Here is a 17,165-nt window from a genome sequence, read left to right as displayed (position 1 = left end):
GCCCCATGGTGTTGTGTGCCCAGGGCAGTGACTCTGCTGCCTGCAAGGGTCGGCACTCAGCCTGCCTGCCCGGGGAGCTCCCCACGATGCTGCAGGGAGAAGCTCTGGGTGGGAGGAGAGACCCCTGTCAGGGCAGTTACTTTCTCCCATTGAGAGGCTGCTGTGTGGGTCAGGGCTGGGGAACATATCCAGAGGAGACTTTTCAGCAGGAATGTCAAGGCAGGGGATACCTGGAAGAGAAGGAGCTGTCATGAGTCTGTGCTTTCAGTTTTATTCTGTTTGGGTGGAGTGAAATGGGATTGGATCTGTCAGGTTTAGACAGGGGACAGAGGCTCCAAAACAGTGATATTGAGACAGGATCAGTTCTGGGAGGGACTCAGCAAATGCCTTCATCCACCCCTCAGCCTGCAGACAGAGCCAGCATCACCTTTCCAGCCTCAGCAAGATTTCTCTCACCTGCTCCGTAGCACCTGCAAACATGGAGGTGCCCCTGGGCAGTGTCCTGCTTCTGGGAGGTTTCTGCAGGGCAGAGCTGAGCACCCAGCGGGTGGGATGGGGTCTGTGAGCACTGACAGGGGAGAGACGTGGGGACAGAGAAACAGCTCCCCGCAGGGACGGCTCCAGGCAGCAGAGTCATGCTCAAAGTGCGAGAGGAAACTGTCAACTCCAACGCCTCCTCTCCTCTCCCAGCCAGCACAGCCCTCTGCTCTCAAGGCTGTGGGGTGCAGGGCAGGAGTCCTTTCCTCAGCAGCCAGACATCCAGGAGAGGAGATACTCCTGAGTGCCCCTCTGTCCCTCCCTGTCCCTGCCTCCCTCTCCACAAATATCACGGTATTGCTCCATGTTTCCCACCTGCCCATGCTGCCCTTGTGCTTCCCCTTGGACTCTCTGGGCAGGGGGGTTTCTGATGCAGTTCAGACACTGACCCTGTGGTTCCTGCCACGCAGACGTGTCCTTGACAGTGAGGTGCCCAAGTGCCCCTCTAACCTGTGGGGTTCTGGGCAATGCAGTGTGGGGGTGTGGGAATGAGACAACTCTCTCATCAGGACTCCCCATCCTTAGGACATTCAGCCGTTTCCCTGGGGTGTCTGGCTGGGCTGCAAGCTGCCCTCCACAAGGACACAGCTCTCCCATTGCAGCTGTGTGTTATCTAGGTGCCCCAGGCAGAAGCCACCTAGATACTGAGGCCATGGACATGCTGGTGGGAGGGTGGATGTGGGCAGCTGGAAGGAGCCTGATGTGTTGCTGGCTAGAAGGGGAGGGCTGAGACCTGCCTCACATCCCCTCAGAAAGAGTGCTGATGGGCACTTTGCAAGTGCATTCCTAACATGAGTGCAACTGTCCTCCACCTCCGAGGTGGGAGCACAGGGCAGCTGGGAAGAAGGCAGCTGGACAGGCCAGCTCGCCTCCCTCTGAACTACCTCCAAATCCTGGAGGATTTCTACCTCCAGGAATCCTCCTCAGGTGTGACTGGGTCAGCTAAAGAAAAGCAAAGAAATCTTAAAACTATTAATGAACCCACATTATTTAGAAATGGGAGTGAAGATGCTGAAAATGCCTTCAGCATGATGAGTGGATGAAATCTGACTGGAACTGGGAATATCACAGTTCAGTCACCCCTGTTCCCATGTCCGCAGTGCTGTAGGTCAGGGCTGACTCCTCTGGAGCCCCGTGGGCAGAAGTCCCTGCTCCTCATGGCAAACTCAGCCAGCAAAAACCAGAGCTCAAGCAACGGAGCTCAATGACAGTGCTGCTGAGATCGGGAGAAGTAACGTGTGTGTGTTTGGGGGAGGTTATGAGAAATTTTTGCTCAGCGAAGTCTACCCTGACTTGTCAATGTCGCTTCTTCCTTGGACAGTCTACCTGTGCCCCAAAGGATCAAATGTCAAACAGCAGCTCCCTCAACGAGTTCCTCCTCCTGGCATTCGTGGATACACGGGATCTGCAGCTCTTGCACTTCTCACTCTTCCTGGGCATCTACCTGGCTGCCCTCCTGGGCAACAGCCTCATCATCACAGCTGTAGCTTGTGACCACCACCTCCACACCCCCATGTACTTCTTCCTCCTCAATCTCTCCCTCCTCGACCTTGGCACCATCTCCATTGTTGTCCCCAAATCCATGTCCAATTCCCTGTGGGACACAAGGGCCATTTCCTATTCAGGATGTGCTGCCCAGGTCTTTTTCTATGCTTTTTTCCTTTTGGCTGAGTATTCTCTTCTCACTGTCATGGCCTATGACCGCTACGTTGCCATCTGCAAACCCCTGCACTACGGGACCATCATGGGCAGCAGAGCTTGTGTCAAAATGGCAGCAGCTGCCTGGGGCAGTGGTTTTCTCAATGCTGTGATGCACACTGCTAAAACATTTTCAATACCATTCTGCCAAGGCAAAATAGTGGACCAGTTCTTCTGTGAAGTTCCCCAGATGCTAAAGCTCTCCTGCTCAGACTCCTACTTTAGGACAGTTTGGGCACTTGTGATCAGTGTTTGTTTAGGCTTTGGGTGTTTTGTTTTCATTGTGCTGTCCTATGTGCAGATCTTCACTGCTGTGCTGAGGATCCCCTCTGAGCAGGGACGACACAAAGCCTTTTCCATGTGCCTGCCTCACCTGGCCGTGGTCTCCCTGTTTGTCAGCACTGTAATCTTTGCCTGCCTGAAGCCCCCCTCCCTCTCCTCCCCAGCTCTGGATCTGGTTCTGGCTGTTCTGTACTCAGTGGTGCCTCCAACACTGAATCCCCTCATCTACAGCATGAGGAACAAGGAGCTCAAAGACGCACTGAGGAAACTGGTTCAGTAGGTAGAAAGTCAGCACCAAAAACTGTCCCATGCGCATCTGCTCCTCATTCCCAGGGTATTTGGCAACACAGCTATGTGTTGCTCATGTCTTTTTTTCTCACTTACTTTTCACTCTTACATTCTCCTGAAAGAAAACATATTTTGCTTTGTGCCACTTGTCCTCAGGAATTTCTCATTTGAATTGATTGAGAGACTGTGTTGAAGCAGGAAGCCAGGCTTCTCCCTTCATCAGCAGTCGGAGGAACCTCCGAGCCCACTAGTCTGAGCTCCTTGGATGTCTTCAGTGCAATGAGGAGAGTTTCCCTTTGCAGTGTGTCTTTTGGTGCTGACACCAAGTGAGCTCAGGGGCACAGAGTCAGGCTCAGACGAGCACAGGTGGCGTGAGACCATGGGTCCAGTGTCTGTTAGGAGAGCTCAGCTCCTGTGGCCACAGTCAAGGCATGATCTCACACCCCTCTCCTGTGAGGATGGCAGCTGGCTGTCACCATGGGCTGGTCCCTTCCCTCTACAGAGCTCCAACAGTCAAAGCAGAGTGGGAGTGGAAAGGAGGAGAGTCTGGATGAAGTCTGTGGGGACAGTCCCTCTGCTCCTCAGGACCGTTTCCCGACTGCCACAGCAGGCATTTCCTCACTGCAGCCTTCACTTGGGGACTGCAGCTTTCTTGGAGACATGTCCACCAGCAGCAGCAGGACTTTTTTTTCCAGGGATTTTCTCCTCATTTCCACACTGTCCTCTGTGGTCTGATATGTGTATATGGACCCAGTGCTCTTGTAACGTGGTGGTGGTAGGTTTGTGCTTCCCCGTGCATTCCTGTGAGCTCAGGCAGGACCAGGCATTGGGCGCATTTATGAGAGACCTGGCCTCCAGAATAACCTTTCCATAATAAAGGGGGATTTTGTGGTGAATCAGTGAGTGAAGCCTCACAAAGTGAGGGATGGTCCACAGAGGAGTGACCAGAAGGTAGAGCACTAAATGCAGGTATTCATGGGGAAATGAGGGCTCTGCAATCCCCAGAGAGGCAGTGGGGACCCAGGAGGTGTAGGGAAGGGGCACTGGAGAGTGATTCCTGCACCCTCAGTGAAACACCACAGGCTGGAGCTAGTCCCCACTGTCATGCTACGACACCCACCCAAACACATCTCCTGCCATTGCAAATGCCCTGGGGTCACTCTGAGAACTGTCCATGAGCACAGACATGTGCCAGCAGTATTAGTGATGGTGATCCCTGTCCAGCTGGGTCTGCTTCCCTTCCTGACCAGCATGGCCAGAGTTGAGTCAGGAATCACCCCATGGCCTCATGACCCCACAGCCACTTACTTTGCAGAGCAGCACCGCCAGCCCAGGGTCCTGTGGGGAGCAGAGGGCAGGGGTGCAGGAATGGCCAGGCCAGCACGGACACACTGACCTGCACCCTTTCCTTGCCAACCTGGTCCACCACTTCCTTGCTTGACTCTTGGTCATCCTCTCCCTCCTGTCGTTCCCAGCGTAACGCTCCCCTTACCAAGTTTGCCGGGCTGTCAGCAAAGATGCTCTTGCCCTGCTTGGTCAGCCTGACCCAATGTCTTCCAAGCAAAGAGGGCCCCATGGTCATAAAACCAAAACCCTTTTGCTGACACCAGCTGTGCAACCAGTTGTTCACCCACAGGATCTGTTCTGATCTCCTCATGCCCTTCACCCTCACCAGCAAGATTGAAGAGAAAACCATCTGCTCCCCAGATCCCCCAGTTATCACCCCCAGAGCCAGGTAGTTGTGCTTGATGCTTTGCAGGTCTCCCCAGGCAGTGCCTTTGGTGCCCACGTGGATGAGCAGCATGGGATGACAGTGCGAGGGGCAGACGAGCCTCGGTCATCTTCACGGACGGGCCTTCCCACTGCAACAGAAATGCCCTCACAATCATGATCCCAGACAAGTTACCTTGACCTCCTCTTCCTCTTTCGTCCATCCAGGCCCTCACTACTCCTGGCTGGGCTTTTTTGTTTCCTGCAGGCCCTAACAAACCTGCACACCTGCCTGCCTCCTCCCCATGGACTTCAGTGACACCACTAAACTCCCTGGCACCTTCATGCCATTGGTGTCCCCCTGGAAACCCTGCAAGCCCAAGGACACCTCGACACCTTCCTGTGTGGTTGGGGTTCAGGGTACTGTCCAAGGAGGAAAAGGTACTAACAAGTTAGAACAGGCTTCTCTGAGCAAAACCCGGTCCCCTCTTCATAGCACCCCACACATTGCCCTTCTCCTTTGCCTTCATTCAGCTCCCTTTCCTGACTTCTGGCTCATGCTGCGTGTGTAGCACAGGGGCCGCTGCCCATAGTCTCCACAGGAGTCAGCCCTGCTCTGCTGGGGGGTGCAAATGGAGATGTCAGACTGCCCTGTGCATTTGGTGGGCATCCCTGGGGATGGGCACCATGAGCTGAGTGAAGGGCATTATGTCCAGTGACTCAGTGGCAATAGTCTCTTTTTATCCTTGTCAGAGACGAGTACAGCACTCATGGCAGCTGACTCCAAAAGAGAAGGTCCTTCTGAGGGATTCATCTCTCCAGATCTTGCCCTCCTCAACAGAAGTGTCTGTTTCTGGATCAATCACAGCAGCTCCCACTCTGCCAAGGGAGAGAAGCAGTGCAGTGAAGTCAGGGGCTGACCCGACCCTTTCCAGACACCTCTGTCCCAATGAGATGGACCCTGTCCTCATGTCAGTTTACCATCTTCCTTCTTTCTCCAGGCACTGTAGTGGCACTGGGAAGTGACTAGCTCTGAGGTGCACATCCTGCAGCAGATTACATCCACCTGTCTTGTGGAAAGGCTGTGAACATGTAAACAGTGATTTCCTCCAGAAAATGGGCTGCAGTGGAGGGGTCTGTTTCTCTATTTCTTTAGTTTTCAGATGCCTCCATCACACCCTGGGAGCCTTCTTGGATGGCGTAGAAATCTTTGGCATTTCAGGTGCTCTCAGCATGAGCACTTGTGCATTGCAAGAGGAAAAAGGGCTCACGGTGACTTTGTACAGAGTCAGGGGATCTGCTCTGTCCATGAGTCTTGCCCCTCTCTGCCCTGTGTTCGCAACTCTCCCAGCTAAAGGACAATCACACTCACAAATTACTTTAAGAAAGAAAGGGGATGGACCTGAGAGTGGAGGGTTTCCGTTTCAAGTGAAGCTTTCCAAATTCTTCTCTCTCAGCCCACATATGGAGAGAGTGCTATAGAGAGCTCTTCAGACCGTTTGATGATGTTTCTGACTCACATGACCAGCACAAGGACTCTCAGCTATCGCACGTATGTTACGGGAGAGCTGTGGTCTTCTGGAAGGCAGCTTGCAGCCTGGCAGGACACCCTAGAGAGACAGTCAAGAGGGATAAAGATGGGCCTTCTTCTAAGGGAGAATGAGATCATTCCCCTACCAGATGAAATGTATTGCCTAGAAGGTTGGAAGGGGACTTGGACATGCCACTGCCATGAAGACAACTGCATGCAGTACCCACAGGGTCAATGCCTTAACTGCAGCTGAACCCCCCTCCTTCAGCCCAGAGGGCACGAGAGCAAGAACCAGAGCAGCACAGAGAGGTGAAGAAGCAAGGAGCAACACTGTGATGCTCCTACCACAGGGAAAGCAAGGAGCGAGAGACAGAAGGGCAGTCAGGAAAGCCTTCCCCTCACCCAGCTGTGCGCACCACCTCCCAGACCTGCACAGACAAGGACAGTCGCTCTCAGCCCTTTTGTCACACAGTGGGAGACGGGCACGCTGCAGGAGAGATGCCCCTCTTCTCTGCTGCAGCTCAGGCTAGAGCATGCAGCTCATGCCCTGGACCCCCTGGGCTTGAGGGCAGAGGCTGTGTTGGGTGGGAGAGGAGACCCAGGGGGCTTGCTTAGAGGAAGAGGTCTGCATTGAAGGGCATGACAGGAAGGTCTCCAAATTCCCCCTCCCACAGCATTTATGGTTCTAGTTTCCTCTCATTCATTTCTTCACTGCTTGGAGCTTTTCCTCCTGGGAGCTGTTTCTCTCTCCCATGGCTTTTCCTTGCCAGCACTCTGCAAACAGGAGGAAAATGAAAGCACCAACTCAGGAGAGCCCTTCTGTTTAAGGTAACCCCTGTCCCTGCCTTGACTGTCCTCTAGAAAAGGCCTGTTGGAAATATCGTGGGGCTGAGCTGGAGCTGAGAGCAGCCCTCACCCATGCAGCACCATCTCAGCAGGAGAATGAACCTGCCTTGCCAGGGGTGACTCCTTCCACCCAGAGCTTTGCCCTGCAGTGCTGTGGGGAGCTCCGTGGGCAGGCTGAGTGCTGACCCTTGCAGGCGGCAGAGTCACTGCCCTGGGCACACAGCACCCTGGGGTGCAGGGACACTGCTCTGAATTCCAGCCCTGGAGATTCCTGCTGAAGATCTCCAGCACCATGATCTGCTCTGAGATGGTCTAACTTTACAGTTAGATGAGGTTGGAAAGTGCTTTCTCCAGGAGAGTTTTTAAAGGTCTCCTGACCCCTGACCCACTACTGCTCCACTATCATGGTGACTGTTTTTTTTTTTTTTTTCTTAAACTTGTCTCTTGTGCTTTCCTCCCCTTGGCCCCCAGCCACACCATCCCATCTACATTGACCGAGGACAATCACAGCCTCACCTCCAAGCACAGCCTTGTTGCGATCTCCTGGGACCATGCAGGTGGGCCGTGGTGGCCAGCTCTAAGCAGACATACATGCTGCAGGTCCCCACATGGTCTCAGAGGAGAGCGTATGGAGACATAGCATGACCCAGGGCAGAGCCTGTGGGCTGACACCAAGGCAGAGCTGGGGTCAGCAGGGCTGAGAATAGAAGCTCCAGCAGCTCCTTCCCACACCCGGGCAGGGAGTGATGCACCCAGCAGTGCTCCTCAGAGAGGATGGTGACACAAGAGACGGGGAGCACCGTAAACTGTGGTACTGAGCACTGAGCATCTGTGCTGAGTCTGGGAGTCCTGGCAGGCGGTGCTGATGGCTGCAGCCCCCAAGAGATCCCCAGCCCTGCTAGCAGCAGTGAGTCCCCTCCACGACTGTTGGGAGCTTCTGGAGTGTCGTAGCTCCCATCTGCACCTCATCCCTGTGCTGGCCCAGCCCTTGGTGCCCTGCCCACTATGGCCCTCCTGTTCAGCAGCCTCCCACCAGTCCCCAGCCCCTGCCCAGCCCTCATCCTGTCCCCCCAGGGTTAGTAGAAGGCCATGCTCTGGGGTCTGCTGAGGTCTGAGCCTGTAGAGAGGGCAGGCAGGGCTGATCATTCCCTCCATACAGGTGCTGAGCCCAGCAGGCAGACGGAGCTGGTCACATTCCAAGATCACCCCTCACCAGCACCATGGGGAATGGCCAGTGCTGGAAATGGCTGGTATGAGGGGCTGGGGCTGGGAGGAGTTTCCTGGGGCAGTTTCTCCTCTCTGTTCATGCAACAACAAGCTGGGTTGCATGTTTGTTCTGACAGACCCTGTATGAGGTCCCCCATGGGAAGAGGATGGTCTACAGGCCCAGTAGACGGCCCCAGGACCTCCTCTGCATGCTCCCTGCCAGCCCTGAAGAGGACCCAGGAGAGGGCTCATCCTCCCAGGGCTCACAGCTGGATGCCCAGTGCTCTAGAGGGGCCTGGAGCCTTGTCCGGGGCTGACTTTTGGGGTTAGGACCAACACATAAGGTGGGGGAGACTGACTGAACAACATGTGCTGGAGACAGGGCCTGAGGGACAGCAGCAAACTGATATGGCTCCTGGGTGCTGCTTCCTTCAACACAAGCCCCCACAAGGGCTCCCAGCCTTCTTTTTGGTGCCACCCGTCAGGAGGGATGATGGCACAAGGAGCTGGGAGGGTGGGGAGCATTAATGCTTCTTCAGGCACTTCCCAGGCCATGTGGAGGGACAGCAGAGCAAGGACTTCTGGCTCTGCACTGGGAGCTCACTTCAGTGTGCCCACACTCGGAACACTGTCTTGGATTAAAGGTCGGCAATTTCAAGCCCAGTTCCACTTCCTTCTCATCTCTCCCAATCCCTCCTCTGATCTCATTGGCCATTCCCACACCCCCTCCCCTCTTCTGCCGCAGGGCCCCGAGCTGGTGGTGCTGCTCTGCAGAGTGAGTGGGCTGTGGGGCCACAGGGCCACGGGGTCACTCTGCACTGGCCATGCTGGTCAGGGTGGGAAGCAGACCCAACCAAATGGGGATCACGCCCTCTAATCCCTCCAGGGAGTGCGGATGTGGCAGGTGCTTGGAGGGACTATGGAGCATTTCCAAGGGTGCTAGTTGAGTCCAGGTGCGCCTCTACATCTTGCCCCTGGTATCACATTGATGTCATGAATTGCTCTCCAGTCTCCCTTGCCCATGCCAGATGGGTCCCCACTGCCTCTGCTGGGATGGCATAATCCTCCTTTGCCCATGGATACCTCGGTTTATCACTTTACCCTTAGGTGACTCCACCTTGGAGGACCTCTCCCTTTGTGAGGCTCCACTCACTGCCTGCCCCAGGCATACACTGGCCCAGGAGATTCCCGGAGCTCTCCTGGCACCTCCAGCTTCCCTGCCAGAAGGACGGGCATCTGACACTGTGCTTTAACATGTGGAACGGCCCTGAGTTTGTACATCATCACTGACAATTGTTCACCTTCACTGTTGCTGCAGAGCAATGGGCAAGTCCTAAATCAAGCCCTTGATCGCTAAGATCATAAGATGATTAGGAGCTTTTTGCTTCTAAACCCATGGACAACTCTGCCCAGCAGGTCCTTTTGACATGCCGTTCCTTAGTCCTATTCCTGACACCAGCTTTGGAAGAAAAGCCCAGCCTTCAGGCACTGCACTGGGTAGAACTTACTTTATTACAGAGATACTGTGCTGGAGTCAGTTCTGATGCAGCGTTAGACACAATTTGATATGGGTACCAGGTGAGACAGAGCAATCTCAGTAAAAGTGGAATGAATCCAAGGAACTGTGTAGCAACATGATAAAAAACAATATAACAACAGTAGTAATAATAAAAATAAAGTGAACAAAGAAAGCTCAGTCCTGGTATAGGACACAGGGGGAGTCATTTGTGGAGAGCAAAGGCAATTTTACCACTGTTGAAAACTGTCCATGAAATCACTTTCCTCAGGCCATCTTTGAGTTCCTTGTTCCTCATGCTGTAGATGAGGGGGTTCAGTGTTGGAGGCACCACCAAATACAGAATAGTCACCACCAAATCCATAGCTGGGGAGGAGATGGAGGAGGGCTTCAGGTAGGCAAACAGGACAGTGCTAACAAGCAGGGAGACCACGGCCAGGTGAGGCAGGCACATGGAAAAGGCTTTGTGCTGGCCCTGCTCAGAGGGGATCCTCAGCACAGCAGTGAAGATCTGCACGTAGGACAGCATAATGAAAATGAAACACCCAAACATTAAACAGACAGTAACCACAAGAAGGCCAACTTCCCTGAGGTAGGAGTCTGAGCAGGAGAGCTTGAGGATCTGTGGGATTTCACAGAAGAACTGGTCCACCACATTGCCTTTGCAGAGTGGTAGTGAAAAGGTGTTCCCAGTGTGCAGCAGGGCATTGAGAAAACAACTGCCCCAGGCAGCTGCTGCCATCTTGGCACAAGCTCTGCTGCCCATGATGGTCCCATAGTGCAGCGGTCTACAGATGGCCACAAAGCGGTCATAGGCCATGACTGTGAGAAGAGAGAACTCTCCTGTAAAAAAGAAGACAACCAGGAAGACCTGGGCAGCACATCCTGAGTACAAAATGGCTCTGGTGTTCCAGAGGGAATTGGTCATGGATTTGGGGACAGTGGTGGAGATGGTGCCAAGGTCAAGGAAGGAAAGGTTGAGGAGGAAGAAATACATGGGGTTGTGGAGGCTGTGATTGCAGGCTACGGCTGTGATGATGAGGCCATTGCTCAGGAGGGCAGCTAGGTAGATGCCCAGGAAGAGTGTGAAGTGCAAGAGCTGCAGCTCCCGTGTGTCCGTGAATGCCAGGAGGAGGAACTCGTTGAGGCAGCTGCCGTTGGACATTTTGCTCCCTCTGGGCTTTGGGGATTGTCCAAAGAAAAAAAGACATTGAGAAGTTAGCAGAGACATTTTTAAAGCAACCCCCCCCCCAAATGTTGCAGTTCTCATGCAACCCCCCACATTGCCTCTCTCTTTACGGAGAGGATCTGTGTGCAGCTCCCTTGCTTGAACTCCACTTTGCACTGGCAGAGTCTGCTGTGAGGAGCAGGGACTCACAGTGGTGGGATACATGGGAATGGTTGTGACTATCTCTGACATTCACAGTTCCTGTCAGGTGAAATCCACTGGGCATGTGGAAGGGCTTTTCAGCATCTGCACCACCACTTCTAAAGAATGAGGGTTGAGGAACAGAGTTTGGGGGATTTTTTAGCAGTGTTTATTTTCTTTGAGATGCCTCTGTTACCCCTGCGGAGTGATCCTCAAAGGCAGCAATTCTCAGCATTTCTACTGTGAATCCTGAGAAAAATGCATTCCCTGTCGCTTGGCGCAGAGTGAGGACAGCTTGTCTGTCTATTAGCCTTCTTCCCAGCTGTCATTTGCTCGCACCTCTTGGAGCTGGGGGATGATCGCTCTCATATGTTGCCTTAAAAAGAAACCAGCCCTGCTGAGAGCAGAGGAGTCCAGTTTCAAAAGCGCAGTTCTCCAACCTTCTCTCCCTTTCTCAGGGCACCAGAGGGAGGTCTCTACACTCCCCTTCTCGGCAAGGACACACAGGGCTCTTTTCAGATGCCCATATACAGTTCCCCAACACCATTTCCATACTCTCAGCATCTCTGCAGATTCCTCACGGGTCTCCTGGACATCACAGAGATGCTATGAGGCAGCAGTGCCTTTCTGGAGGGCAGCTCGCAGCCTGGCAGGACATGACAGGGAAACAGTCAAAGGACATTAAGGACTGAAAATGGGCTCTCCTTAAGGGAGAGTCAGCTCATTTCCCAGCCCCACAGACTGCATTTTCTGGAGCTCCATATGTTAGAAGGGGACTGGGGAACCTCATCACCCTGCAGACCCCTATGTTCCACAACTTGCAGCATCGATGTCTGAACTGCAGCTGAAAACCCACCAACTCCAGGGAGCCCGAGAGAAGAACAGGAACAGCATGGACAGAAGGGGAAACAAGGAGCAACACCATGATCCTGCTGCCAAGGGAGGCAAGGAGAGAGAGGCAGATGGGCACTCAGGAAAGCCCTCACCTTACCCAGCTGGGCCTACCACCTCGCAGACGGCGACATTGCAGGGCAGTCGCTGTCAGCAACTTTGTTGGGCATCAGTAAATGGGCCCATGGCAGGAGAGATACTCCTCTCCTCTGCTGGAGGTCTGGCTGCAGAGGAGGCAGCTCATGCCCTGGACCCCATGGCTGTCAGGGCAGAGGCTCTGCTGAGTGGGAGGGGAGACACAGGGGGCTTGCTGAGAGGAAGGTGTCTGCATTGCAGGGACTGACCATGACTTGCCCAAATCCATCATCCCATGATGATTCTGTTAGCAGTTTCCTCTCATTTCCTGCCCATCTCTGCTGCCTGGAGCTGTCCCTGCTGCCTGGAGCTCTTACTCTGTCCCAACATGTCTTCCGAATCAGTGCTCACAGCCCTCATCCCACCCTCCTTGTGCTCTGTTCTGCCCTCAGAAACCTCCCAGATCAGGGCACTGTCCAGGGGCATCTCTGTGCATGCACGTCCTAAGGAGCAGGTCACCTAAACTCCTGTGAGGTCACAAAGGTGATGTTGATGCTGTCTGTAGGCTGAGGTGGGGATGAAGCGGCTTGATGAGGTTTCTCACAGACCTGTTAATCTTTGAGAGTGAAGGTTTTGGAGTCCTACTTCCTTGCCAAAACAGAAAACTTGTTCCTTCATTCTCCCTGCCAAAAATAGGAAACTGAAAGTGCAGACACCTGGAGGAAAGCTCCTTCTCTTGCAAGTAGACCTTCTCTTGATCTTCCTCTTGAAAACACCCCTCAGACATGGCATGTGCATGAGCTAGAGCTGTGAGCAGCCTTGACCCATGCAGCACCCTCTCAGCAGGAGAATGTACCTGCCCTGATGGGGGTTGCTCCTCTCACCCTGAGCTTCTCCCCACAGTGTCATGGGGAGCTCTCTGGGCAGGCTGAGTGCTGATCCTTGCAGGCGGCAGAGTCACTGCCCAGATGCTGCTCTGAATTACAGCCCTGGGCACAGCTGGGTGCACTCCCTGACTTCACACCCCTGCAGCCATCCCTGCGAGAACGGAGCAGCATGCCCTGTCCTTCTGACCGTGTAGCAGGGAATCCCTACTCTGAAGCATCTCCTCCACTGCCTATGCATTGGAGGAGCTAGGAGAGCGATCCTTAAAAAGCCTATGAGTTATGGGATGAGATGGGTTTAGAAGACCCCTGCAGGAACCTCAGTAGCATTGCCCTGCAGCCAGAGACATACCGTGCAAAAGGCTGTGAAGATTTCTCCCACAAGGAGCTCTCCTCTGTCCCACTCCACACTGCCTTTCACTTCCCTATGCCTTCTCTCACCTCATGGCAGCAGCAGCAGGCAGTGCCTGGAGCCCTGCTGCTCTTTGCAGAGGATCTGCTCCTGCACACAGCTGTCTTCGGCAGTGCTGCCTTGTTGCCAGGTGCTCCCTGCATCCCAGGAGCCTGGACCCTCTCAGAAGCAGGGGCCCAGCTGAAGTCCTGACTTTCTCTGTCTCTTGTGCTCTGTCCTCCTGGGAAATGTTCCCTGAAGTAGACTAAAATAATAACCCTTGGTGCCTCTCTAAGCACTCAAGGAAGACTGATTCCGGCATCACAATTTGTCTCATCACAGGATGGTTATCTGCAAGAGGTGGAGATGTCCCACTCTGGAAGTGGTGAGGAAGGGAGTTCATTTACCCATGGTTCAGGTGTTGATTCAGATGAGTCAATCTGGGCATCTTATGCCAGTTTAGAAGCCCCTGGAATGCAGTGGGATTCAGATCCCTCCCATAAACTCCACCAACACACAGCAGGTGGGATTCCCCTTGCCCAAGCTGAAGTGAGCACAACACAGATGTCTACATGTGAACTCCTTGTCTAAGCTCCCGTTATAATCACTGGAGATGGAGGGTGGGAGTCAGTTACCTGGTGACAACTGGTAACAGTTGAAGAGACAGAGGTGGTCCAAGGCATGTGCCAGTGTCTGCTTGCTCTCATGCAGCAAGCGTGAGACCCGAATCCTTCTAGAGCATTAGGTGGGGAGCAGGTGGGGAACTTCCTTGCCCATCTGAAATGACACTAGATGCCCACTACTGTTAGAGCACTACTCACTGTGAAGCTGAGACACATGGAGTGCCTACATGCCTACAGTGCAAACTGCTAATGTAATTCAGAGCGGACACTTGATATAATGACATAAAAATAGTCTGGCAGGGCCATGTCAGATGCCTGGGGTTTCTAGCACAACCGCATGGGACCTATCAAAAAACCATGCCCTTTTGGACTCAGCACTGCTGTGGCCATATGTCTGGAACAGAGTGTCCCAGTGTGGACTGCCCAGTGCTGGAGGAATGGGGAGCAACTGAGAGGGTGCAGAGGAGGTCTGCCCAGATGGCATTGGGGGCCTGAAGCACATGGCCTGTATGGAGAGGCTGACGGACTTGGGCTGCTTTAGCCTGCTGAAGTGGAGGCTAATGCCAATACAGTAGTCACCTGTGACTGCCTGTGACATGGTAGTTTCAAAGGTGATGGTAGTTCTTGGTAGTAGGAAGCAGCATGAGAAGGGGAAAGAGGCACAAAGTGCATCTTGAGAGGTTCAGACTGCACTTCACGTAACAAGAATGTTGCTCATAGGGTAGTGCTGTGGTGCAAGAGGACACCCAGAGGGACTCCGTGATCAGCCCCTGGCTTTGTGTTTCAAGGTGCAGCCAGCAAGGACAGGAGATGTCAGTAAAGGTGGGGAGATCCTGCAGTAAGAGCAAGGTGGGGAAGCACGTTGGTTGTCTACAGGATGCGGGGAAACAGGTGCAGGCTTGGGACAGCATAGGACAGTCTGTGGTGGAGATGACAGAGGGCAATGCCAAGGCTGAAAGCCTCCAACAAAACTGAGGTCGTTGTCCCATTTCCTATGGCTGGTGTCTCTGCCACCGAGGCCTACAAGAAGATGACGTTTCCTTACAGCGCTGTGGCCTTGCTGCCTCCTCACCTCCACGGAGACCAGGAGGTGCCGTATTGTTGTCCTGCACTTGGCATTGCGCACACCCCCACCCTGACACTGCCCCCAGGAAGAGCCCTGAGCAACATGTGAGGGAAAGGTTCACCCCACACAGGGGCTGGCTGTGGGTCTTGGCCATTCTGCTTGATAACACACAGCAAGGTTGACTTGGCATCACAGCCACCCTCACATTGCCTTTGCCTACCTGCAATCAGGGCCTCCAACTTTCTCCTCTAATCAGCCACCAGGGAGCTTTTGTTGATAATGACCCTCAGTGGGACCCATTAACGCTCCAAGAAATTTGGCGATTTGCTTCTGACATAAACTTCTTGAGAGGTTTCTTCAGTCTCCTCTCAGCATCGGAGGTTCATGGACTCAGCACCAAAGACACCCAAGGGGTCATTAAAATGCAAAAACTCCTAAGGAACCATTCCTCTCCCCATAATTTTCTTCAGCTCTTCAATTCTTGTGCTGTGGCTAACTGGAGAGGTTTCAGGAGTGTATTTACAAGAGGAAGATTTCAATGAGCAGGAAAAAAAAAAGGATTTCTGCTTTCAAAGGTTTCCTTATCTTTCAGCTTACAACCTAGAGTGATATCCACCTTCTCCAGCTGATATTGATCCAGAGTGTCTCCTAATGAAGTCTGGACATGTAGGAAAAGCACCATCCTGGAGGTCAGACATCCATGCAAAATATTCCTCCCCACCTCCCCAGCCCTGACAGTTCCCGCATCAGCCAATGGGGACTTCAATCACTCTTGTTCAAATCTAACCTTTTTCCACACAAGGCTGCAGCTGAATATTACAGCTCATGTGCACCAATTCCCACCTGCTTTCCTTAGAGAACTAGCTGCAAACAGGCACAGAAGGATTTGTCTTAATTTCGATCAAACACAGATAACCTTGATCCAATGTCAGAAGAAATAAAAGACATTCCTCAACTCTATGTCAGGTCCAAAGTGCCTTCAGTGAGGTCCATGGTCTACAAGGAATAACCTTCCTTGAAAGGTTCTTCACAAATAGATAGGAAAGGTTGGATAGAAACACAATGAAGGAGTTGGTTGAAGAGACAATTAGACTGCTGAAAGACAAGGCAAACTTCAGACTCCCTGAAGCTCAGAGCAGCAACTGGAGAGCTGAGATGTAACTGAATGATAAAGAGTAAGGGGGGGAGGAAAACTGAGAAACTATGGAAAGTGCATATGTCCAGATAGTCTGACACACAGCTGGCTTTAGAAATGATCAGTTTAATCAGGGCATGTAGAAATATGTGAGAGATTATTGAGATTACATCCACAGCATGATAGACAGAGCAGTGGTAATGCAAGTTAAGGGACAGACCAACATTGCTTCTCCTGAGATCCATGCCCTTATTAAAAATTTCCATTATGTCATCATGGGAAAACACTGACATTTTATTAACACTATTCAATCATTTCAGCTGATGAAAATATTCTCACATGTATATATTTTTTTATGTAGTAAACAGTCCTTCGCCTTTCCAGGCAGAACTCAGGTGTCCAACCACAAGCACCCAGTGGCACTTGGAGAGGCCCCAGTGTCTCTGAGGGACATGCATGGGCCTGGCAGATCTCACAGGGGATATGCGGGCAACCAGAGCCCCTCGGAGCTGCAGAGGGAGGCTGAGCAGAGGGGACCAGGGCACCTCCCATGGCACCAGCCGTCCATGACCCTGTGGCTGCATCCCACCTCAGTTCTGAAAATCACTTTCCTTTTCACACAGAAAGATTAAGCACAATCACCCCAGAAGAGCAGCATACTGAAACAGAACAAATCAAGAAAGACAATAAGAGCACAAAAAAGTGAAAACCTGGAAAGTATCACAAAGCATTTCTTTGCTTTAAATCTTTGTCTTAATTTCTTTCTACTTTCATTTTTAAAATCATTTTCTAAACATTTCTGTATAATCAGGCCTGCACCATTAAACAAGATATTTTTGTGTCTCACACAGAGCCCAGCGCTCAGAAAACCACCCCCTGACCACGGCTGTCCGTGCCACTCTTCACTCTTTGCACAGAGCATGTCGCACTCTGAGGTGTTGGGCTCTCTTGACTGGTGAGGAAAGCAGGGTGATCAGCTTCATCTATTTTTGGATGGCCAAATCTGCAAAATCTCAACATACCTGTGTTACTGTGACCTTTTAAAGGAGTCCCTAAAACATCTAGCCACACTCCCTTTTCATTCCTTCCACAGTCAATGAAGTGCAACTTCATTTTA

General features: G+C 52.7%; 1 protein-coding gene across 1 annotated transcript; it reads left to right on the top strand.

Moving 5' to 3' along the window:
* Nucleotides 1-2,050: 2,050 nt before the first annotated feature.
* On the top strand, nucleotides 2,051-2,797 carry LOC136995968 (olfactory receptor 14C36-like; the record flags this gene model as incomplete). Its single annotated transcript, XM_067316964.1, has 1 exon — nucleotides 2,051-2,797. A coding segment is annotated over one exon (747 nt), but the record flags the coding sequence as incomplete, so codon positions are not given.
* Nucleotides 2,798-17,165: the final 14,368 nt, after the last annotated feature.

Source organism: Apteryx mantelli, unplaced genomic scaffold (genome assembly GCF_036417845.1).
Source record: "Apteryx mantelli isolate bAptMan1 unplaced genomic scaffold, bAptMan1.hap1 HAP1_SCAFFOLD_20, whole genome shotgun sequence".
NCBI classification, from domain to species: domain Eukaryota; kingdom Metazoa; phylum Chordata; class Aves; order Apterygiformes; family Apterygidae; genus Apteryx; species Apteryx mantelli.
This window is presented reverse-complemented; position numbering and strand designations above follow the sequence as displayed.